Raw genomic sequence first — 24,416 nt, 5'->3', positions numbered from 1 at the left:
CTTCAACATTAGAAAGGGAAGGAAATACAAATAAGGAAGAGTGGAGAAACCTCTACTGAATATGCATTAGACATGGTAGCGTCAGTGTAACATATTATAAGAGTGACATCCCAGGCTGTGGGCAGTAGAAGAGAGAGAAATGTAGCCCTTTCTACAGGTGCCAGAAAGATGGCCACTGGTGAAGATGAGGAAGGTGACGGTGATTTCAGGCTGTTCTGCAAGGGATGGTGTGAGTATGGCTGTTCAGATGTACATTCTGTAGTATCTCTATCTACCTTGCTGAGTTAGAGTGTATGTGACTGTGCTAAATGTATTAATACATTATTTGTAAATATAGAAGAGTTCCTATAGTGGGAGTGTTGCAACTGGACACATCAGGGTTCCCAACTATATAGTAATTTTAATAATATGGGGCCTGATCTTGGGATCAGAACCTCTCTATCCTCACAGTGATAACTGGGGATTCTTATACATAATCTACAGATCAGGCTACACTGTGCAGATGGCTCCACCACCTGATATGGTGTCAGCAATAGCCTCCTACAGCCGGAGATAAAGGAAAGCAAGAATAAGTAAGGGAGGCTCCTCTGCAGTGAGCGGAGGGGTTGTTTGCCTTGCCCCCACCTCAGGCTGCAGCAGGAAAGAAAACAGATCAAGCTCATACAGGAGCTGTAGGGACAGAGAAAAGCCACAGCTGCAAGAAGAGGCTAAGATTGAAATAAGCAATAAATGCCACTCAGAGGAGGATCTGCAGAACAGCAAGGCTGCAGGCCTAAAAACGGAACTGCAGATCCCACAGAAAGAGAACAGGAGAGAGCCATTTCCACAGGTGCCGTGAGAGAGAAACAAGCCATCTTAGAGTTTCAGGAGCAGCAGGAGGAAGAATAATTAAAACAAAGGCCCAGATTGTCCCCTGAGATTTTCACAAAGGGGGAACCTACCTCTACCAAACTCTGCTCCCATCCTATCCCAACAGGAGAGAGGAGGAGATGGGATGAGGTGGCACCTCTCCTCCCAGACATTTAGGCCTGGATGAAACCTCTCTGTGGGTTCAAGATCTGCATGTGGTGAATGAGAAGAGGCAGCAAGAATGGGTAGACTGGAGAAATCACACAAGCCACCTCCCACCCCTAAAGAGAAGCCCTGCAAAAGATAACCTAGCCCTAGGCCGAACAATCTTTTCCACAGAGCCCCATACCCTTCAGGAGTCCCAGGGCCAACCACAGCCATGGGGATTCTGTTGTAGCATGGCTCCTAGGGGCTGCCTAGGGCCAGAGCTGGGGTGGAGGCACAGGGTCTCCATGTATATGGCCCTGGCACCCTAGACTCCAGGAAGATCTGCCTGGTTTTGGGAATGGGACCTGTAGCCTTCTCTGTGAGGGCATGGGATGATACTGTGGGGGAGCTCCATGAAAGAATCTTTACAGAGATCCTCCATATACTTCCTCATTCCAGATTTTAACACGGGAGAGGATTCTCTGGGCCAAAGTCTACAAAGGGACAGAATTATTTTTTCCCAAGGCCATGAAACTAATATTTCCTGAAATTCCTCCAAAAAGTTTTAACCGTGCTGAAGAATCAGCATGACTAAAATGGATTAATCACTTTTAGCAGCTTCATGTTGCATCAGGACTTGTCAATAAGCGTGATGAATAGCAAGTAAATATTCTCTCAGAAATTACATCTTTGCATTATTATTGCATCCAGGGTTCCCAGTCAGGACTGGCATCCCATTGTAGTAGATATGTGTCAAAAACAGAGAAAGGTACAATCTATCTTGAAGAGCTTGCCAGCTAAGAAGGAGATGAGGCATGTGAGGGATGTCAGACATAACTCCAGACCAGAAGAATGCGTAGAAAATAGAAAAGCAACTATTTGACATGCATTTGATTGGGAAACCCTTCCAACCCTCACAGAATATCAAAGGGGTGCAAATTTCAATGTCTTGAGGTTAGACAAAAAAGCTCAAAGAAACACAAGGCAGAAAACGTGAGTGACTGTGACAGAAGACTTTGGGGACAGGTAACAAAGAACAGCCATCTATTTATGGACTAGGGAGTAAGACTGCCCAGCATTCCTGGAGAACATGCTCCAGCCCGAGAAGCAGAACGTCATAGATATCACAAAAAAGGGCACTGGCACAGAATTATGTAGACTGTGAAAACATCTGGAAGTGACACTTAAAGAAAAAACAATGGGAGGGTGAGGAGAAGAAAGAGAGAGAGATGTCCCCTACGGACATGTTTATAGAGCTGCTGAAGTCAGGTGATGGCAGTGTTGAGAAGGAAGTTCCAACTCCATGTTATACCACAGAGATGTGACCTTTTTGCTTGAACACTCATATGTGCCCCCACACAGGCCATTCTAGAGGAACTCAAGGTTACATTTCATTCATTTAATATGGTAGTTAAATTATGGACTTTGCACCAGCCAATGGAATAATCTATTTGTTGCCATTTAGGGTCCATCAGAGCGATTACACCTCATCCAACTCCACTTTGAACCTGGCTGGTGCTGCATGGAGTGGTTCTTTGTAATAGCAGACTCCATTGTGAGATAGAGTGATCTGAAGATCCAAGATGGAACCTTCTGCCTTAAAAAATGGAGGCTTGGGGGAGTGGGGTGGCTAGAAAAAAAAAGTAGCAGGCCAAGAGGCACATTACTGCCTGCTGGTTCTTCCACATCTTTGCTGCTGTCTCTCTTATCACTCCATAGAAAGCAGCTGGGGGAGGAAAAGAAGGTGGTGGCAAGGCATGGCAACCTGCAGCCGAGTCTGGTAACAGTAAACCAGGATATCAGGCATGATGATGACCTTCTGTGAATGGCAACTTTAATATACTACAGAGTAGACTAATTCTTCAACATGTGGAGATGTAGTATTGAGAATGCTTTCTGTCCCATGAATGGATAAGTATGTTCTGTAGAAAGAGAGTCTTTAATGATGCATGCATCTGTCTGATTTATCAGTCTAGTCTCTTTGGCATCATCTGGATCTGGTGATACAATTTCTATCACGAATTTAATATTTTAACCTAGCAATATTGGTACTGAAATGTATATACCTACAAGAGATATCTCTGCTCATGTTTCAGTGTATACGCTGTGATTGTCTTCTGGCACAGAGAAGGAATTCTCCACCTACTTACCTGACACATATACAGGACAATGCATATTTGGCAGAATGCATTACTTTTGTCTTCCTCTCAAGCATCAGATATATAAACCACTGCCAAAGGTAAGATTACAAGAGTAAATGGTCTGCTCTCATACTGCCACTCCTAATTTCCCAGGCTTTCTTCACAATTTAGATCTGAAGTCAATCCAAATTAAGTTATAAATCAATGTAAATCAAACATAAATTTGAATGACTATGTAAAGACTGGAATTTCTTATGTCTAAATTACTAGACGTAACTACACACTTGATATCAACAGCAAAATCCCCTTTAGTGTGGGATAATATACAACATATAGAACAAACCAAGGAGAAAGACAGCTAATTGCATTTTAACCAGAACAGACAAACAAAATCACAGTCCTGTCTTTGTGTGGTTTGGTGAAATGACACTGTTCCAGAACTCAGAACTAAGTAAAAGGGGGGTGAGGGGAAGAATTTCCAAAGACTGACTGAGATTTGGCAGATTCTTTTATTCACCCAAGTAAGGGATGGTCTATATAAAGAAATTACACCATTTTAATTAAATCAGTTTCAAAATCAGCAACTGAATTAAGCTAAATAGATTTCAGCCACTCTTAAATGAATTTAAGTGAAATGTGATGCAACTCCCTAGGCTAGACACTCTTAAACCAATTTAAAAGGGTCCACACGAGGGAGTTGTATCACTTTAAAGCTAAATTAATTTAAAACCCGATTTAGTTAAATGGGTGTGTTTTCTGTGTGCACGCACACCGGGCCTAACACTAACACGTACTCTGTCATGCGTGAAGAAAGACCTATCAGCCCCAGTCTGTATTTTATATTTAAAATCCAGCTCTGCAGCGAGCTGGTTTAAACTTTTCTAAATTCAAAATGTCAATGTTTTTCTCAAACTATTACATTTTTGAGATAAAAATGGGAGAAAATGTTTGTGAAAATCTCCTTTTTTGATCAGCTGTGGTCAGACACGACAATCAGTTAGGCTCCTTAGCCCGACTGACTTTCAGACTACAGTCTGTCTACATGGTGAGTTAGTGTGTGACAAGCCAGGGAGTGAACCTGCAGCGCACGAACTTGCCAGACACTGAGGGCTTGTCTACACTTGAAACACTGCAGTGGCACAGCTATAGTGCTGCAGCTGAGCTGCTCTAGCACTTCACCGTAGACACTACCTATGCTGATCGGACGGCTTCTTCCATTGGTGTAGGCAAGTCACCTCCCCAAGAGGCAGTAGCTAGATTGACGGAAGAACTCATCCATCGACCTAGCATGTCTACACAGGGGGCCAGGTCAGCTTAACTATGTCGCTCAGGGACGTAGCTGGGTCAACCTATCTTTTTAGCGTAGGCCAGGCCTAACTGGCCACCCAGACCTGCTACTGCACACTGTAAATGCCACAGTGTGCTCTGACGTACTGCTGTTTGAAACGGGAGTACATTAAAATGTGCAATGGAACTTACAGTGCATGGAGGAAGGGTCCACATGGTGAGCTAGTGCGTTGTAGATTCACACCCTGGCTGGCCGCGCACTAACCTGCTGTTTAGAGAAAGCCCTTTGGCTCCTCAGTTCCTCTTTTGAAAATGGGACTTAGACACTTTTGAAAATGTTATCTTGGGTCAATTCATACTGAAGTATAAATATTATGGCTCCATTTGCCATTGACTAATTGTCATATGCACTACACTAATTACACTAAAATGGATATACTTCTGTAAAGCTTCTGGCTGGGGTCCTCAAAGGGGGCTAAAGGGGCTGGCACCCAACTCTCACAAATAGTCAATGGAATTTGGGTACCTAACTCCTTTATGCCCCCTTTGAAGATCCCAGCCAGTATCAAAAACTAATTCTGCTACAAAACCATGTAATATATCTGTCCTTGGAAAGCATTTCCTCCTCCGGTATCCAAAAGTTATGATGCTATAGGCTACACTCATCTGTTTTCCTCCAGAAGGTATTGAAACAATAGCAAGCTGTCTACAGGCTGGGGTTAGGGGAAACATTGTTTATGAAGAGCAAACTACATTCAGTTTTGAGATTAGTTGACGGGCACGGCAAGCGAATGTTTGTTTACTTCTGAAGAAATCAATGTCATAAAATAATGTTTAAACAAATGATGAAAGATGGGTTAATGAACCTTTCTGTTACATTAGAGAGTAGGGATTGAGAACATGGATTTTATTAAAGATACTTGGACTTTTAATATTAAGGGAGGGGAAAAAAATCACTCACTCACTTTAAGATTGCTACTAATGAGTAAACACGGCAATGTAAGCTACAGTCAGATCTGCTTAGCTCATCCATTGATCTGTGTTCCTAGAACAGTCGTCTATTTTATGTTATGTAAAAAGACATGCAACTAATGACATCTCTTATACTTTGAAGTGTCATATAAGCAGATCTTCTCGCTCAAAGGAGAAGACACAAAAAGTTACTCTAAAGATGCAGCAGGGTTAGTATTAGTGGGTGATTCTGATATTGGGTACACTGGTGTAAAACTGAATTGAAATGCAAGAGGCAACATGGTCCAGTGGATAGGGTGGTGGACTTGGACCCAGGAAGCCCAGGTTCTAGTCTTAGCTCTGCTTGTGACCTTGGACAAAACTCTTCACCTCTGTTTCCACTCCTATTGTGAGTATGTCTTGTCTGTTTAGCTTGTAAGCTCTTTGGGGCAGGAAATCTCTCTCACTATGTGTTTGTACCATGCCTACCACAGTGGGGCCCTGAGTTAGAGTTGAGGCTTCTAAGCACTACTATAATATAAATGAAGTTATTGGAGTTGCATTGTGATCAGAATCAGCTCTCATCTTCAGCAATGTATGTGATCTCTGGGGCCCTGTCTAGAAAGCTTCATACCCATTCAATCCTAAGATGACTGGACAAGTCATAGGCCAGCTCAGTCTTCTCCTCCAGCAGCAGAACGGGAGGGGAACACAATTAATTCCCTGATCCCTCAGACTGGCAGCTTGGGGGCTTACATATAATAAGGCCAGCTCTGAGAAGCATCATCAGGAGTGGGCACTGACATAAGTGATCAGCAAGCCTTCATCTTTACAACAGGGCCATTCTGTAAGAAAACCACTCTCTTCTGAAAACTCATCCTAGGATATTCACTGAATGATTCGACTGGCTGAACATTCCCAAGGGCTTTTCAATTATGCTATTTTCTATTATTTATCCAGTGCCACCCAGTACGCTCCCCACTGCAGGAAGACATGGTCCTAGCCCTAAAACCTTACAGTCTAAGGTCTCGTCTACACTTAAAATGCCACAGTGGCACAGCTACACCACTGCAGTTATACTGCTGTTACGCTTCAGCGTAGACCCTACCTCTGCTGATGGGAAGTGTACTCCCATCTGCACAGTTAATCCACCTCCTTGAGGTTGATTAGGGATAGCTAGGTCGGCAGAAGAATTCTTCCATTGCCCTAGCACTGTCTAGAATCATATAATCATAGAATATTAGGGTTGGAAGAGACCTCAGGAGGTCATCTAGTCCCATCTCCTGCTCAAAGCAGGACCAGCACCAACTAAATCATCCCAGCCAGGGCTTTGTCAAGCCAGGCCTTAAAAACCTCTAAGGAAGGAGATTCCACCACCTCCCTAGGTAACGCATTCCAGTGCTTCACCACCCTCCTAGTGAAATAGTCTACACAGAGAATTAGGTTGGCTTAACAATGCTGCTTAAGGGTGTGGATTTTAAGGGCCTGGTCTGGCAAAGCATTCAGAATCCTTAACTTCCACTGCAGTCAATGGGAGTTGAAGTCACTCAGTACCTTCAAACAGGCTCTAAGGAAGGGAATAGATTCACTTCAGATACAGAGTACAAAAGCTGATTAGATAGATGTCAGTCTCTAGACAGGATATATATATATATATATATATATATATATTCTCTCTCTCTCTCTCTCTCTTTTAATAGCATGTGTAGCACTGATTTATTTTTGTCAAGATTAATAGTGGAATAATACTGCTCGAAACATTAAAAAGCCAAAAATGTAGGTATTGAAAAGAAGAAAATACCTCAATTTGAAGCCTAAAGATTACTTTGGGTCTCAAAGGAAACAGAAGCAATTTAGTGTCTGATACCCTTAGCAAGAGAAAGGTTGGAAGATTAAGACCAACTGCTGTTTGGATAAGTGGTTGGTAATTGCACATATCAGCAATTATGTACTGTCAGATCATTTTCCTGTTACCCTAGTCCTCTCTTGTGTCCTGTCAGGGCTTATTCGGAATGACCCTATGTCAGTGGTCCTCTTCGGATTCACCTTCCTAATGTCATACAGTAGCTCATCGACCAGTGCCTTGCAAGCTAAAGAGGAAGAAAGAAAACTCATTGTCACAAGAGAAACCATATCAGCCTGTCTGATAGGGGTTTTCATTTGCAGGGGGCAGTTAGATGCTGACAATATATTAATGAGGTGCAAGTATGTGTGTGCACACACACACACACACACACACACAGTCCTTACGTAGCCTGCAATAAGCCTTGTATCCCAGGAATGGCAGTTGCATGTGTTTGGAGAGAGGTGGTGCTATGGGGATCCATTCATTTGTTTATCGTTTAAACAAAATGCTTTCTCAAAGCCATAGCCAAGGAGGGAAGGCAGCACCATCTGGCAAATAAATGCATATTAAACTGCACTTTGCGAGAAATGCTTCTGCTTTGTTCCCTCAAGCTACTACAGCACCGTGTTCAGCTTGTGTCCGTTGAAGGGGGGGTGAGGGTACAGAAAGGTGATCTTTTTATGAGACATAGGGCTGACATCTCTGGCAGGGGTGAGTTAGCAGGGATGGGAGAAGGGGATCAATCCCCAAAAGGAGGAAGTCTCCCCCACAATCCCTTCAGTTTAGCGACAGAGCTAACAGTTCAGCACATCACAGAAACGGGGCAACTAGTCCCTCACACTTGAGTCCACTCCTCACCTCACTCCTCACCTCATCTTGTGCTTAAGTGCACCAAATATGTCTTTTCCCATTCTGTTTATTCACCAGTAATAACGATTTAGAGAAGAAAAACACAGGGAAAATAGATGAAATATTAGCAGAACTGTTTATAAATTGTATTCAAAAGTATAAACACACACTGTAACGTTTTGGCACCATGAAATATTTTGTTTGCTTGCCTGGGTACAACCTGCAGGCAGGAGATAGTCCCTTACAAGGATTCTTAGAAAGAAAAAAAGGCAGAACAAACTTTATGGTGGTATGTACATCTTTCAGCATGAACTGCACCACAGCTGGCAGCAAGCATTTTATTCAAGCCCTAACTGCTATATAATCAAATAGGCAACATTTATAACACTATTTATAATAGTGCCGTCTGTTGATTTCCCATGACATTGCGCACACAACTTAATTTTAGGAGAAACACTACATATGCTTGTTCAAAATTTGGACTTCGTAAAAACAAACTGTATAAAAAGCCATTTTAAAAATATCCCAATGGAAACAGCTGTCCCCCCAGCTGTAATGTTCTAGTGATGCATAGTTGGCCGGCAGGGTAGTGGACGATAAGGTAGTGGCCTACAGGGTAGTGATGCATAGCTGGCCTACAGGGTAGCTGGCCTACAGAGTAGTCTCTGAGATAGTCCGTCCCAATCCATTAGGGCCTTTGCAGGTTAAGGCCCGGCCTTTGAATTCTTTTCTGAAACCAAGCGGGTTTCACAAAGCACAGGTGATACAGTCATGGTGGCCCATCATGCTTGTGAGAAGGGCTGCCCCAGATTTCCCCCCACCTCACCCCCCCCTTTTTTTTGGCGGTTGTTGCATTCGGTCCCAAATTGAATCATTCCACTGGGTGGTGACAAAAGAATGGCTTCCAGGAGCCCTGTCCTTGTCTGAGTTTCTTAGCTAGTTAGAGACTCTGCGTCTTTCAGAAGGGGAATACCATCTGTCCAATACAAGCACTTTTTCTCCCCCACAGAAGTAACTGATTTCCCAATCAAGTGTCAAAAGAGAACAAAATCTATTCCAACTAAGCTCATATGTTCACTGCCTGAGGGAAGCCTCTGGCTTATATGGCACTGGGTGTACTCATGGAACAGTAACTATTTTGCTAGCTAATCAAGTTAGGTAGGAGTTACAACTCCTGTGGGCTGAATGGTGCTCCTTACACTGTAGATCTAGTGGGTTGGATCTTGCTCTCAGATGTACTGGTGTAAATCCACAGTAATGCCAGTGAAGTCAATGAAGTTACTCTGGATTTACACTGATGTGAATTGGAGCAGAATATGGCCCAGTTTCTCAAAAATGCTACATTCTTACCCAGCCCACTATTGGATTTTTATCTGTTGAGTGGAGCCAATGATTGTACTACCTATTAAAAGAAGCACAAAGGAATATAGAACTACAAAAGCGTTAAGACTCCATACTCTAATCCATGAACAATGGGAATCCCTCCCTGGGGGCTCTGCAGACCTAGAGATGTCTTTCCAAATTCTCTCCTTCCCAAAGTTGCAATGGAAGTAGCTGTATTAACCTGCCTTCCCTCACTGTCAAACCTCCCCTTTTAGGGGGGCTCAGGAAGCAGCTACTGTGAGAGCAACTGGAAACAAGGCTCCTACAGAAAACATGCTCTCCAGAAGTCAGAAGGAACTAGGAAGGGGGCCTGGTAGCAGGACAGAGGCAAGGAACATCACAGGGAATCCAAGGAAGCAGAATCCATTACTTCTGTGTAAGAGAGGATGGGGCCCCATTCTGCAGGTGCCTCCTCAGGTGGAACTGAAGGCGCTCATCACCTCTTAAGGGGAGCTCTGAACACTGCAAGACTGGACTTCAAGCTATTTTCAAGAGTCAAAGTGAGGCTGAGCATAGAGATCAGCCCTGTATTTAAGGATTCACCACACTGCCAAGATAACTAGGTTCCACAAGAAGCTGTGTGCAGATTAATACACTTCAAAAATTAGTTAACCCAGCATAGACCCACCAGGACTGATGAAGATTTTAGACCGAATGTTTAGACTGCCTCACAGCCCTCCCCAAGAAATTGCATGGAAGCAGGAAATGAACTGGAAAGGTTGAAAGGAGGCCAGCAATTGAGTACTCCAGGCCAGATAGGAAACCAAAGCAGAGACAAGAATCTCCAAATATTGACGAGTTAGCACTGGTTGTAGTCTGGAAAGGATCCTAAAATAACAGGGATTCCTGGAGACATAATAAACACGTCTCTGAGTTATCATCTTGAACGGAAGGGAACTGCCTAGATGTCTGTCTGACTTACTGCCAAAACTAAATATGTAGTTCTTTACCATTTTGTCAGCTATATCTCTACAGGTTTATGATTTTCCAGGAAAGCACACCAGAAATAAAAGCAAATGTCCATAAGAAACTATGCATCTTGATCTTCAACGTCAGTTGTTGGTAATGGGTTGAAAACACATTTTTAAAAAGTTATGTAACTGAGTTCCAGATCAAGACATTTTATCTTGGAATTCATCAGTCTCCTGTGCATAAATAATGCAAACTCCCCTGGCTGATGCATATATAGTTACAACTCCATTGTGAGTTTCAGGGAAGACTCAACTCTTGATTGTCTGAACTCAAGCCAGTATACAACACAGTCCATGCAGTTCCAGTTTCCCAGATACTTAAGAATTTCCTCAGTTCCTTGTATAAGCACAGCGCCTGATCCTTCCCCTCGCTTATATCAGTTTTACAGAAGTGTAACACAATTAATGAGCTACAGTTATTCCTGATTTATCCAGTGCCAGTGAGAAGAGAAACAGGCTCACAGTCTGGTTTTAGAATCTTCATGCTCCCAATTCCTGCAGCCTCCCTTAGCCCCAAATGTTTGCACCCTCTGGCTAGTGGTTCTTATTGCCTGCTGAACACTCCCATTTCCAATTTTCTCCTCAGTTCATTCTGAGTTCTCCCCACAAATTGTAAAGAAAATACTCTCTGGGTCAGCTATTTTTAATATGGTGCACATTAAATGATTAAAAGCTGGCTAATTCAGAGGTCTCAAAATGTAATTGTAAACAGGGAATCATCAGCAAATGGGTGTGTTTCTAGTCAGGTCCCGCAGGGATTGGTTCTTGGCCCTATGATATTTAACATTTTTATTAATGACTTGGAAGAAAACATAAAATTAATCACTGATAAAGTCTGCAGGTGACACAAAAATTGAGGGAGTGGTGACTGATGAAGAGGACAGGTTACTCATACAGAGCAATCTGGATTGCTTGGTAGGCTGGGTGCACGCAAACAATATGCATTTCAATGTAGTCAAATGTAAATGTACACACCTCAGAACAAAGAATGTAAGCCATACTTACAAGATGGGGGACTCGATCCTCAGAAGCAGTGACATTGAAAAAGATTTGGGGGTCATGGTGAATAATCATCTGAATGTGAGCCCCCAGTGAGATGTTATGGTCAAAAGGGCTAATGTGATCCTTGGATGCATAAACAGGAGAAGCTTGAGCAGGAGTAGAGAGGTTGTTTTACCTCTGTAATTGGCACTGGTGTGACTGCTGCTGGAATACTGTGTCCAGTTCTGGTGCCCACAATTCAAGGAGGATGTTGATAAATGGGAGAGGGTTCAGAGAAGAGCCATGAGAATGATTAAAGGATTAGAAAACCATGCTTTATACTTGTACTCCCGGAGCTCAGATCTATTCATCTTAACTAAGGCGATGTCTACACTACAGACCTTACAGTGGCACAGCTGTACCGCTGCAGCTGCACTGCCATAAGGTCTCCCATGTATCCGCTCTATGCCGACGGGAGAGAGCTCTTCCACCAGCATAATTAAACCACCTGCAATGAGCGGCGGTAGCTATGTTGGCAGGAGAGCATCTCCCACTGCCATAGCGCTGTTCACACCCATGCTTTTGTCAGTGAAACTTATGTCAGTTGTGGGGGGAGGGGGCTCCCTGACCTACAAAAGTTTTGCCAAAACTAGTGCTAGTGTAGACAAAGCCTAAGAAAAGGTTAAGGTTGAATACAATATATAAAGTACCTACATGGGGAACAAATATTTATTAATGGGCTCTTCAATCTAGCAGAGAAAGGTATAACACAATCCAATGGCTGGAAGTTGAAGCTAGACAAATTAAGTCTGGAAACAAGGTGTAAATTATTAACACTGAGAGTAGTTAATCACTGGAGTAACTTAACAAGGGCTGTGGTGGATTTTCCATCACTAGAAATTTTAAAATCAAGAGGGTATGTTTTTCTGAAAGATCTGCTCTAGGAATTATTTTGGGGAAGATCTATGGGCTGTGTTACACAGGAGGACAGACTAGATGACCATAGTTAAATAAAAATACCACATAAGACTCAGACTGCTTGTAAAGTAAAAGTCTAAAATGGACCTCTCCCCATCTACTGGTCTTCAACGTTTCTTGCTTCTTTAAATAAGATCAGCAACGTTCATGGGCATCTCATCAATCTGGGTAGAGTAGTACTGTTCAATATCATGCAGGATACGGATGTCATCTTTCTTTACAAAGATGATCATAGTGGTCCCTTCAGGACTTGGAATCTATGAACTTTTATTTTTGTATTATGTATAAGAGTGCCTGTTGAGAGCCCACAATCAGTGGGTTACATCCAAATCAATGAGACGCTCATCACCTAAGGATCTGGCTCATTAGGAATACGTACACATCTGCATTGACCAAAATGACCAAGAAACAGTTTCTTCACACACCAAAATAAATTCCTTTCTTTCCCTCCACTCCTGAATTCTAAGCAAACCTAGAGCCTGGAAACAGAATAACCTGGCAGCAAGCACTGAAAGTTACCAAATCTAGGGAGAAAAGGAGAAGTGAGTTTCAGAGTAGAGGACCCCTGCTACCAGGCTGCTCCTGTTTACTGTGGGACTGTTAGCTCAAGTGCCTGAGCTAAGCTTATCACAACTGCCATGGCATCGGACAAGGAGAGAGGCAGCCTTAAGTTAGCCAGAGGAAGAAGGAAGCAGCAGAATGAAAGATCCCACACTCAGAATGTTTTGGGACTCTGTCTTTAGCCTGTCTGTCCCACATCAGCAGCAGACAGGCCTGCCTGCAAACAGGATTGGGGGTGGGGAGGAGGAGTCTACTTGTAAGGAATAAAAAAACTACCAAGTAAATGGAAGGAGTCAAATATGGCCTGTACAGCCAGCGGAGCTTGGGTGTGGGGGTGTGGAGTTCACAATCCCAAGCCATACTGGCTGAAGGCATTATGCCTGCAAAGGGCAGAAGGCTCTATGGATTTGGAGAGTTGCAGTCAGAGGGGGCACTGAGTACACATCTAAACTGTGGAGTGTGCTCTCCCCAGTACCATCCTTCAGGTACTATCAGGTGCAAAGGGGCCAGTTGATAGCCATGCCCTCAGCCCCCAAGGTCACACCTCTTCTGGGGTGACAGTACTGCTCCCAGTGCTGCTTAGCCATGGTCTCTGTTACATGGTCTGACTCACGCTGAAGTCAAAGGGAACAGCATCCCAATAACTGACTAGAGAATCTGGCCCAGGAACAGAAAGCTTCAGTATCATGGCAGGGGAGGCAGGGGCTCCAAGTACCCTGTCCACCATCTATCACCCATAAGAACATAAGAACAGCCATGCTGGGTCAGACCAAAGGTCCATCTAGCCCAGGATCCTGTCTTCCAACAGTGGCCAATGCCAGGTGCCCCAGAGGGAATGAACAGAACAGGTAATCATCAAGTGATCCATTCCTTGTCGCCCATTCCCAGCTTCTGGCAAACAGAGGCTAGGGACACCATCCCTGCCCATCCTGGCTAATAGCCATTGATGGACCTAGCCTCCATGAACTTATCTAGCTCTTTTTTGAACCCTGTTATAGTCTTGGCCTTCACAACATCCTCTGGCAAAGAGTTCCACAGGTTGACTGTGTGTTGTGTGAAAAAATACTTCCTTTTGTTTGTTTTAAACCTGCTGCCTATTAATTTAGTCCTATATGTTAATATTCCCCACTCCCAATACCAGCCTAACACATGTTTAAAGGTGTGCTTAAGGAAGGAAAGAGGAAAATATTATAATCAAGTGAAATATGAGACCAGAGTGACAGGGTAAGCCTCACTGAGAGAAGTGAAGAATTATAGGCAAATATAAACAGGACCCTCCAATATAGGATTCAAACTGGCCTGAAACCACAGAATACATTCCTGGGCATTCAGAAGCATGAAAAAGAGAAGTATGGTTTAATTAACTAGAGGATTACAAACCTGATTCACAAGTTGATCAATAGGCATCACATAGGCAGAACACAATAACACTTCATGTTTTCTTCATACGAACTAATAGAAGAAGCTCAAGAAAAATAGATCTTTTAGTCTATAGCCAGGGTTACCAAAGATCTTAATTTAAGTAGCTGTGAACCAGTCAGACAGCTGAGTTAGAGTATAGTCATATTTTGTTTACTCTGATCTTTTAAATATATAATTTGCATAACAGTAGTACCTAGACCCCATCTGTCCAAAGACATAGTAATTCATTTCTCCCAAACATCTTCCATTCTAACGAGGCAAGACTGGAGGATGGGAAGGCAGGAATATTATCATCCCTATTTTACAAGTGGGAAACTGAGGCATAAACAGATAAAGCGACTTTCCTAAGGTCACACTGTGAATGGGTGCCAGAGTCAAGTATTGAACTTTTATCTCACAAATCCCAGTCCACTGCCTTAATCACAGGACCCTCCTTCCTCTCTCTGTCTCTAAACATATATATACAGCACTTGAGAATTCACCTCAAGCTGAGCCAATTTCCAGCTCAGAGTGAATCTGTGAAGCTGGGTTATACATTTTCCTCCTCCTCCAAACCAGGCACAAAATGTATTTTTAATGGGAACGTTCCACTGAACTATCACACTGTGAACAAGGCCAATATATATATATGAAGCGACTGTATCTAATATATGCTCAGGATAGAAGTTTGAGATGTCAGAACGTTTTATCTGAAACAAGCAGACATTCATGCACAAGAGGATAACTTCAAACCTATCTCCCCATCTACCCAACTCCAAGCTCTAGGTAGATAGAGAAATCAAGCAGAAGCTGAAGTTGCTGAAGGAATGCAAAACGATTTCTGCAGGCAAAAAGAACAGGGTGTCCCTGTGAGTACTACTAAACACAATTTTAGAGAGAAACGGGGAAATTACTTACTCTCGGGTCTCCTGCCCTCACATGCACAACTGTGAGCTAAGTAACATGCTCCGATGAGGCAGTCAAACCATGTGCCTCAAGGGGTTCGTTCAGCACACAATACCTTCTTTCAGTCGGTTCCTCTTTCTCTCAAACCAACCTCGTTTTCTTTAGTTAAAAAGAAAGAAAATTATAGCACAGGACATAGGAAGAAAAGTAGGAGATTGAAGCACTACAGAACCAGTGCCTCAACTCATGCAAATTCAAATAGCTTTATTGACTTCCAGGGAGCTGCTAATTTACACAAGCTCAGGATCTGGCCCAGAGTTTTACACACATCTGAGTTTGATCTCGTACCATGGAAAATCAGGAATAACTGCGGATTTGAAAGCCGCGTAAGTGAGACCACACTCGGACTTACTAGACAGTAAATTCCTTTCTCCAAAGTTATATTTGTTATTAAGAATCCTCAGTCTTGGCGACTGCAAAACCAGAAGACTATTTCCATTAATTTACATATTCAGATCCAATAGATGACAAAAGGGAAATAAATTATTGAAGACAGGAATAGCATTTTTTGAAAACTATATTTATTAATTTTTCTTTACACCCAGTAAATGCTATCTTTTACATGATGCTGATTTTTTAACATTTACATACATAGAATCCCATGTCCCTTATGTAGTTATAGCTCAGATAGTAACATTAAGCTATTTAACATGCATAGAGAATAAAATGAAAAATGTGTCTGAAATCGATAACTTTGTAACTGCTCCTGCTCCCACTGAACTCAATGGAAAACTCACATTGACTTCAGTGGAAACAGAGTTAAGAATCTAACTATGTATGTACTAGCTGTCTGTTACAGTTATGGTACAGTATCTTTTCAGAAAATTAAAAACCTGTCAAGATTATTATGAATATTATTTAGTCCTTCTGGTGCCAATGTCTTTTCCTACAGCTATACTATGCATTAGAGGTGAAATTCATCCCTGTGCAAAGGGCCAGCACAAGGCGTATTCAAACACTTGTATCTCACTTAACCCTTCAAAATGAGTTGTAAATAATGCTTAAGTGGTGCTACTTCAGAAGAAAAACACCATCACCGAAAGATGGAGGGGAGGCTGGGTTATGAACCTTCATAACAGCTGCACAAGGGAACCTCCTTCTCTGCACGTATTCATTGGCTGTTCTAGCACTGAGCTAGTTCAGTGGTTTTCAAACTGTGGTCCGTGGACCCCTGGGGGTCAACAGACTCTGTCTAAGATTTCCAAAGGGGTCCACACCTCCATTTGAAATTTTTTAGGGGTCCACAAATGGAAAAAGGTTGCAAACCACTGAGCTAGTTAATCAGGAAGTATATACAGATCTAACTTCAGTCAATAATAGCATGCCATTCTAGAAAAACATGGGCTCTTGGTGAGTTCCACAAATGCATGAGAGAGCAGAGAGCAGAGCAAAACTCTCCCCAAAATGCCCTTGACTGGCTGGCTCACATAAAGGAAAAGAGCCTATTACTGCTAAAAGCTAATAGAGTTTTCCCTTTAGCTGAAGCAAAAGAGGCTTATGCTGTTTGTATTGAAGGTCACAGGTTCAATCCCTGTGGACAATCAGTAGTGGGAGAAATAAAAAATAATAAACAAATAGTCAAAAAGGGATACGAAAAGTGGCTAATGGCAACATTTTGATGGTTAGAGATGGTAAAAAAAAAAAGAGTGAATTTTTTCCATTAAAATATTTTAGTCAAAACTTCAAAAAATTTCAGCCAGCTTCATTGATAATACAATTTGTAATAACACTTATTTATTTATTTTTTTGTTAAGAGATTTAGACTATCTCCAATTCCCCTCAACCTTCCCTTTATTATTAGTCTGCTTATCTTCCAAAAAGATCATCTAAACTACACTTCTATAGGGAATGCGATCCTTAGCAGTGTAGGGCTTTGCAATTATCCAGTTCTGAATGAACTTGTTGTTAAAACATTTTTTTTAAGTCTAATGAAAACATTAGATCAATTCCTAACAGCAATAGTTGTCATTAAATCAATAGCCTGTGTAAGTCCATTATACTGATATTTGACACAAGCTGTTGAAGGTCTGCTAACAATGGGGCCATACTGAAGTATGCCCTCGACTAAGCATCTTTCAGACAAGATAAAAATCTGTTAACTCTACAGTATCTAAAACTTACCAATAAAATAAGCAGCTCACTGAAATGTTACTGTATCTTCTACTAAGATCGCCATAGTTTATGGGCTTTGGAACCAGACCATTCCTTGGGGGTACAGTGGAATTCTCCTCTATCTCAGCTATATTCTAGCACCAGCTAGAAAAGCTTTCTGATTATTTAACCACCTGGCTCACAAAGTACATATAGCGATTTCATAACAAAACGCTGCTAAGCTTGAAGGGCCTGCTCCTACTCCCATTAAAATCAATGGGAGTTTTGTCATTGATTTCAGTTGGAGCAAGATCTTTTCTTAAGTCCATGGGAAAGGAAAGATCTTACCAAAGAAAAAGAGAATGTGTGTGTGTAAGTGTAGTAGCTGTCAGGATCAAGAAACAAAACCAGACTGATTTCCTCATACAAAAGCAGACTTTATTTTGCTAGGTCCCTTGTAAATACCATCACATTGCAAATGTCAAAATTATTTAAAGACCTAGGGCTCTTATGCAATACATATTTTAATGTTTCACTTGTGGGCTGTAAATATGGCTTCTATCCTCTTGTGGACTCCTCTGGGATGGTTCAAAAAGGATCTCATTCTCTATTACTACAGAGTTTTGAGTCATTTCAATAGACTCCTATAGGTTTAATCACTGTTAAATACTATGAGATTTTACCATAAGGGCTATATAAGCTTGGCTCCACAAGGCTAGAGTGAATGGCTAGTTAGAGGGAAAGGAGAGTGTCAGAGAACAGTGACTCAATGTGGCATTTATCCTAATTTGCCAGGTCATTAATTCTGAGCAGTAAGAATTTCCCCTCTCTGTGTTTTTGGTTTTTTAATGCAAGGTGAAGGTGGGGAGTGTGTATGCACAGCAGGAGAAGGGGAGGTGAAACCAATGGTAGGATGCCAACTTTATGAGCCATGCTGCCAGAGCTGAAGAAGACAGTCCAGGGAGGCTGGAGGAATGTGACTCTGGGTTCTGTGTTGAGATCCAGCTATCTCTGGCGTCTCTGCTTTCCTCTCCTTTCTCAGACTGTGATCTCACTAAGACTGCACTGCCACAGATCCCACCTCCCAGCAGGGACCAAGGGTCTAGGGAGGAGTTAAGCACATTCTGAGACAAGTCCTCCCTTTCCCACATACTAAGTCAAGGGTGTCTACATTAGGCTTTGTCTACACAAGGAATTTTTAGCAACAATTTCCCACCAGTGGAAGCACTAGTGTATATAAGGCTCCAGCAGTCAGAAGTGTATTTAATAAACCTATCCTTTAGATCTGCTCCAAGCAGGGTTAGACACCAGTGCTAAAAAGCCCAGTAGCCAGTCTACACTAGAGCTCCCACTATTATTATCATCAGTGGAACTACACTAGTGGTAGCAATTGTGGGAACTTTTTGCCAAAACCCTAGTGGAGACGCAACCTCTGGGACAAAGGCCAATATCACTTTCTATGAAATTACCATAATGTCTAGCAAACAGGGTCAAATGTGGCACACTAACTCCTCTAGACATCAAGCTTTAGACTTAATCTGGCCAAAGCATCTTAGATACTTTATTAATTATTCTTTAACAAATACTGAGTTTAGGAGATTTTTATGTCTGGAAAATGACCTACTTATACTCTACTGAACAGGTTCTATAATGAGAACGTAAGTCTTCAGCAGAAAATATTCTTAGTTTCAGAATATGGTGGGATTGTTCCAATTTGACCAAACTGAAAAGCAACTTAGAAAACAGAAACCACCCTCAAATTCAGAAAGGAAGATAAAGGATGTAAAGAGGACAGTATGCAGTCTTCTGGGAATGAAAACCAGAGAAGGAATGGGGGTGGTGGTGAAGGGGGATGATCTTGTTTATTCTAAGGAAAAAATCTGTTTTTTTTTCCCCTCCATCATTTGGAATCTTTAAATCAAGACCGGATGTCTTTCTAAAATATACATTCTATCACAGTTCAATCACAAGTTATGTGGCTGAAAGTGTGGAAGTTCAGGAACCAAGGCTGACAATTTGTAACAGTACAAATAATATAGTACAAGTAGCCAGAAAAATATGTTTATTTTACGGTTCAGATCTGAGCACCATTTGTTTTATCCCAACAAATAAATAAACATATTTATCAGCCACAGAGCAGAATATCGCAACGCTATCAGACTGCTTAGAGACGAGATGTAGGCTGTCCTCAGGTCCCAGTTTAAAATCTCAAATACTTTTTGATAAGAGCTCTGACTCAAGCAATAAGCATGAAAGGATTCCAGTTAATCAGATACATATTTCCTTATTTAACTGTAACATCAGAAATTAAGCTTGCAGTACGTTCTTAAGAGATAGAATATTTATTTAATTACAAGTTGTTGTTTTTTTTTTTAAAAAAAAGCTATATTGTTGGTTAGGTAACTGTTCTGAGTTTTTTGCATATGATTAAAGAGAGTGGTAAGATGTTCTCTCCTTCACTTTCCGTCCTGGACAATTGTGCAGCATGCCAGTGTTAAAGAGCTGCCATATTCCACCTCAGAGGTGGCTGCACATCAGCATTATTTGAAGGTATTTCTTTTAAATATAGATTGATTTCAGGCCACGATTAGATGTTCTGAGAAGAAAATTACTATATAAAACTGCTCAAGACAGGGGTGATGGAACAATTTGTATAGTGGGGGTGCTGAGAGTCATTGAACCAAACTCTAAACACTGTATACGATGGAAACCACTTCAAGCCAGGGGGTGCAGCAGCCAGCATCTATGGCTCAGGAACTATATATTTTATACTGGACAGCTGTTTGAGGTGTGGATCATGTTTTTCTGTAAAACACCCAGCACAGCTTTTTATGCCATAAATAAGTAAATAAAAATAAAAGATATTTCCAATATTACCGATAAAAGATATTACCTCGCCTACCATGCTCTCATCAATAAGTAATCACAGACACACAAACTACATTAAAAAAAAAAAACATTGAGGTTGCAAAGTTTAACACTCATAAGTTAGGAAATGCCAGAATGAAGATGGCCCATGAAGGAGGCTGTTATCTGTAGAACCCATGCCTCTTTGTTGCGGAAGTTGGAAGGTGTTTAGCGAATGAGGCAGGCGATTATAGGAAAAGAAAGAATGGTCTCATGGTGAAGACAGCTGAATGCTGCCCTGGAGAATGGGATTCTACCCCTGCTTCTGCCACAGAGCTCCTGTGTGATGCTGGGCAAGTTACTTAAACCTAACTTTTCATGGGTGGCCACTGTGTGTTCCTCATTTTCTGCATGCTCAACATGAGACCCTGAGGTCTGATTTGCAGAAGTGCTGATCTCTCCCTGCTGCAAATGAGGTCAATGGGAGCTGTGCTTGGAACACATAAAGAGCTATATAATGCTAAGTAGTCTGAAAAATGAGCTTCTAACACCTAAATTGGGCACTCAAAATTAGTGGCCACTTTTGACCTTAATCTCTCCATGCGTCAGTTCCCCATGTGTAAAACAGGAATAATACCACCCCCTCACCTCACTTCCATTCAAGAGTGTTTAAGCTTTCCCAAAAGTGGCCTGAAAGCAGCCCCCTGCCCATGTCCCCACACCCAGACCCTCCACCCAGGGCAGGTGGAGGGCCCCACTCCCCGTGTGGCTCTGTCCCCAGCCCGGCTCTGGCCAGTGGGTGGGGCCTCAGAGACACAGCCCAGCCATGACACGACCCGCACGCGGCCAGACAGCTGTGGGGAGCTGCGGTGGACCCTCCACTGCCCATGGTGTGGGGGGCCTGAGGAGAGCAGCCCCTGGCCCGTGTCCCTGCCTCCCAGACCCTCGGCCCAGGGCAGATGGAGGGTCCACGGCTCCTCACAGCTGTCCAAAGCTGTCCAAAGCTCTGTCCAAAGCCCCCACCCCCCTCCCTGAGCCTGGTCAGGGACAAAGCCGCATGGGCAGCTGTGGGGAGCTGGCATGGAGTCATGGGCCCTCCACCTCCACCTACCCTGGGCTGAGTAGGGAGCCTGGGGAATGGGGACATGAGCAGGGGGCTGCTTCAGGGGTCTGCACAGCTCCCACAACTGCCTGGGCTCCCTGGCCGGGCTCTACCAGCTGCTGGCCTGGCTGGGTGGTGGGGCCTCAGGGGAGGGGAAGGAGGCAGGATCTGTCCTGGCAAAAAGTGGGAGGACCCTGGCCCCCTGGATCCCCTTGTTCTGGCACCACTGCTTTCATTCCTCGTCTGTCTCTTGTCCCAACTGTATTTCAGACAGCTTTCTCTTCCTCAGTGCCTGAGTGATAGTGGTGGAATCACTGAGAGCATAGCTGAGACAGTCTCCTGGCTCTCAGTTCCAATGCCCAGCATTACAGTGGTTCACAGCAGTCAGGTCAGGAATTGTAGGGAAAGTCCTGCTCAGCCCCTGCAGCCCTCAGCCGGAACATACTCAGTGCAAATGCAATTGCTGGATAATTTAGTTGCCAAACTCTAACAAGTCTTAACTGAGCATATGCGAACTGCAGTTTTTCAAAGATGTTCAATTTGGCCATTTTTTTTTTTACAGGAGCAGCAAAAGGCATATCCTAAAACTAGGGTAAACCTCAGAGCCAAGTGTCAAATTCCCACTCTAAAGCATGGGGGCATTAAAGCTTCTCAGTGACAAGGCTGTAAAAAATTTAACATAGGCAAAACCCATTTTTTTCCCTAATCTCATTCATAGAAACAACGGAACCATTTTTGCTGAAATTTTCCCCAAAATTTCAGCCTGAGGCAAACACCTGGTATAGAGAATTTCAGCCCAAACAGTGAAAGTTTGGCAAAGTTATAAGGAACTGAAACCAGGATTAGTGGGAAGTGTCAGGAAACCTTAACAGTGTCAGCTCTGCCTGTAATAGGCAGCCCAAATATATTCCCACCCAGTTAAAATGATACAACTATCACAAAGTTAAAACAAACAGTTCTCAGAACAAAGAGGTTATTGGGCTTAAATAGATCTAATACTGGCTGACAGGTACTAATACCTCAGCTCCCAATTTCTCTAATCACTGTGCATCTGTAGGCCGTTTCAGTCACTGCTCAGCCTGGCACCCTGGTTCCTTCTGCTGCTTGCAGAGAATGCAGGGTGGTATCTCTCAGAACTGTTGTGCTTGCATCACCCAAGGCTTTGTCAAGGGATCCTGGGACTGAGATATGGCTGCATCTGAAGCCCCAGCATTCATGAGGGAGGATTTATTTCAATATGTTGTTGAAACGATCTGATGTCAGGTTATTTGTCTCAGGGGGACCCGTGTTTCTTGTAGTTTGTTAAGCCATCTGTTAAGAAATTCAGCCACTTGTCTCTCTGCTATGAGACCACAGATGGAGAGTTTTTCCCCTTGTGTGCGCTACTGTCAATATATGCCAAAGCCTTGTTATTTGGAGCCAGGTGGAATCACCAACAAGACGAGAGAGCTTTGGATAAAAGGTGCGATACAGGTAGCCCTGTATATAGGCAAGACTCATGAACAAAGCCAGGCTACCTCTGCCTACTTCAGTGGCGTTTCAAATGCCTCCATGCTACCTCTCAAGCATGCCAGACCTCCCTTCCTGCACAGCATCAAATTGCAATTTCAGGAGGAGCTGCTCCAGAGACACTGCTTTCAGAAGTGCCAATTTAGAGCTGCAGTAGACAGGCAGAGCTGCTGGGAAGTTTGTAAAGAAAGGTTGTACGATTTAAAGGGCTAGGGAGGGGATTGGGTGGCTGAAGGAAGTGACAAGAGGCTGTGGAGCCTCTCTTATCTAGGCTACTGGTTTGAATCTCTTCTAGACTGGTGGTGACTGAAGTATCAATGCCAGATGATAGATGGTGGTGGGCTTGCGTGCAAGGACAAGGGGGTCTCTGCAGATACAGAAAAATATGAAATTCTAACAATTCAGAGTCTCCCTGCGGAGATTCTGCTGTCTCCAACAGGATCTAAGACAGCACTTGGTTAAAAATTAAGATTCTAATCCTGACTGCAAAGAAAACTGAGTGTGCGGAGAGATAAATACAGCACTAAGAGAGCTGCTAAAATCCCTCAGTCACTTTAAAGGACTATTAGCTTTAAGTGTTGATAATGTTACTTTTACATGACTGATTATCACACCAGAAACACCCAGCTAACATCTCCCCAGTGCTGCTCGGTGCATCCACCACACCCTGATTTGGGATTCCTTAGGAAGGATGTTGTGTAGGAAAGTGCAGTTTGGTCTGAATGGTCTCCCTTCCTTTCATCGTATCTTAAACAGAGAGGTTTAGCCACCATAGAACATTATTTTTTAATGTAAAAGAAAATGGCCACCCTCTTCCTGCCCTGGAAGGACTGTAGCCCTTCATGGAATTTCCCTGGTGCACTGGCCCTTTAAGAGAGTCCTGGTATCCTCCAGGAAGAAGAGACTCCGCAGCTACCAGCAGGAGGCAGCGAAGTTGCTGGACCTCCCTCCATAGGGCAGAGGCAAGATTTTGAGAGCAATGAGTGCTTAGGAAAGTTGGTCAGAAAATGCACAAAAACCGGAAACAAACATTTCTAAAAAAAGTTAGCAAAATTCCCCCATCCCGGCTCTGTTTCCCGACCATCTTTAGCACTCAGCACCTCTGGAAATCAGGCTGCTTTTATAGAGGGCCTCTGTTTAGAGGGCCTACATATAACGCCTACGTTTGAAAACTTTGGCATACGTGTTTTTTTTATTTGTGCAATGTCAAAGTATAAGAATGCAAAAAATCCCAACCCAAACAAACCAATCACTAACCTCCACAAAACACCTCTCGATCTTGCTCTCCCTCCACATAGTTACTGGATAAGGTGAGTAGCATCAGCAACGCCAAAAGAAGCAGAACCATTTCCATAGTCTCTGCCTAAGGAAACAATCAACAATCATCCTCAGCACTTCTATAGGCAGCTTTTTATTTGGCCCAATTCTGAGAGGCTGAGCAGGAGGGATTGAAGGTGATCAGCCCCTCACAAGATCAGATCCCCATATCTTTAAACATGGTACAAATATTGAGCAAGGTCCCCGATATGCAATGAGATGCCTGCAGACAGACACTT

At 42.9% G+C, this 24,416-nt stretch overlaps 1 protein-coding gene across 1 annotated transcript in view; it reads right to left on the bottom strand.

Moving 5' to 3' along the window:
• CNPY1 (canopy FGF signaling regulator 1) overlaps positions 1 to 24,214 on the bottom strand; it is a 67,188-nt gene extending 42,974 nt beyond the window's left edge. The window contains 2 exon segments of the mRNA XM_048837596.2: positions 7,350 to 7,465; positions 24,118 to 24,214. Of these exon segments, the coding sequence (XP_048693553.1) occupies positions 7,350 to 7,465; positions 24,118 to 24,214 (213 nt within the window).
• Between the last annotated feature and the right edge of the window lie 202 nt (positions 24,215 to 24,416).

The sequence above is a fragment of the Caretta caretta genome, chromosome 2 (genome assembly GCF_965140235.1).
Source record: "Caretta caretta isolate rCarCar2 chromosome 2, rCarCar1.hap1, whole genome shotgun sequence".
NCBI classification, from domain to species: domain Eukaryota; kingdom Metazoa; phylum Chordata; order Testudines; family Cheloniidae; genus Caretta; species Caretta caretta.
Note: the sequence above shows the minus strand (reverse complement) of the source record. Positions and strands in the feature narration are given on the sequence as shown.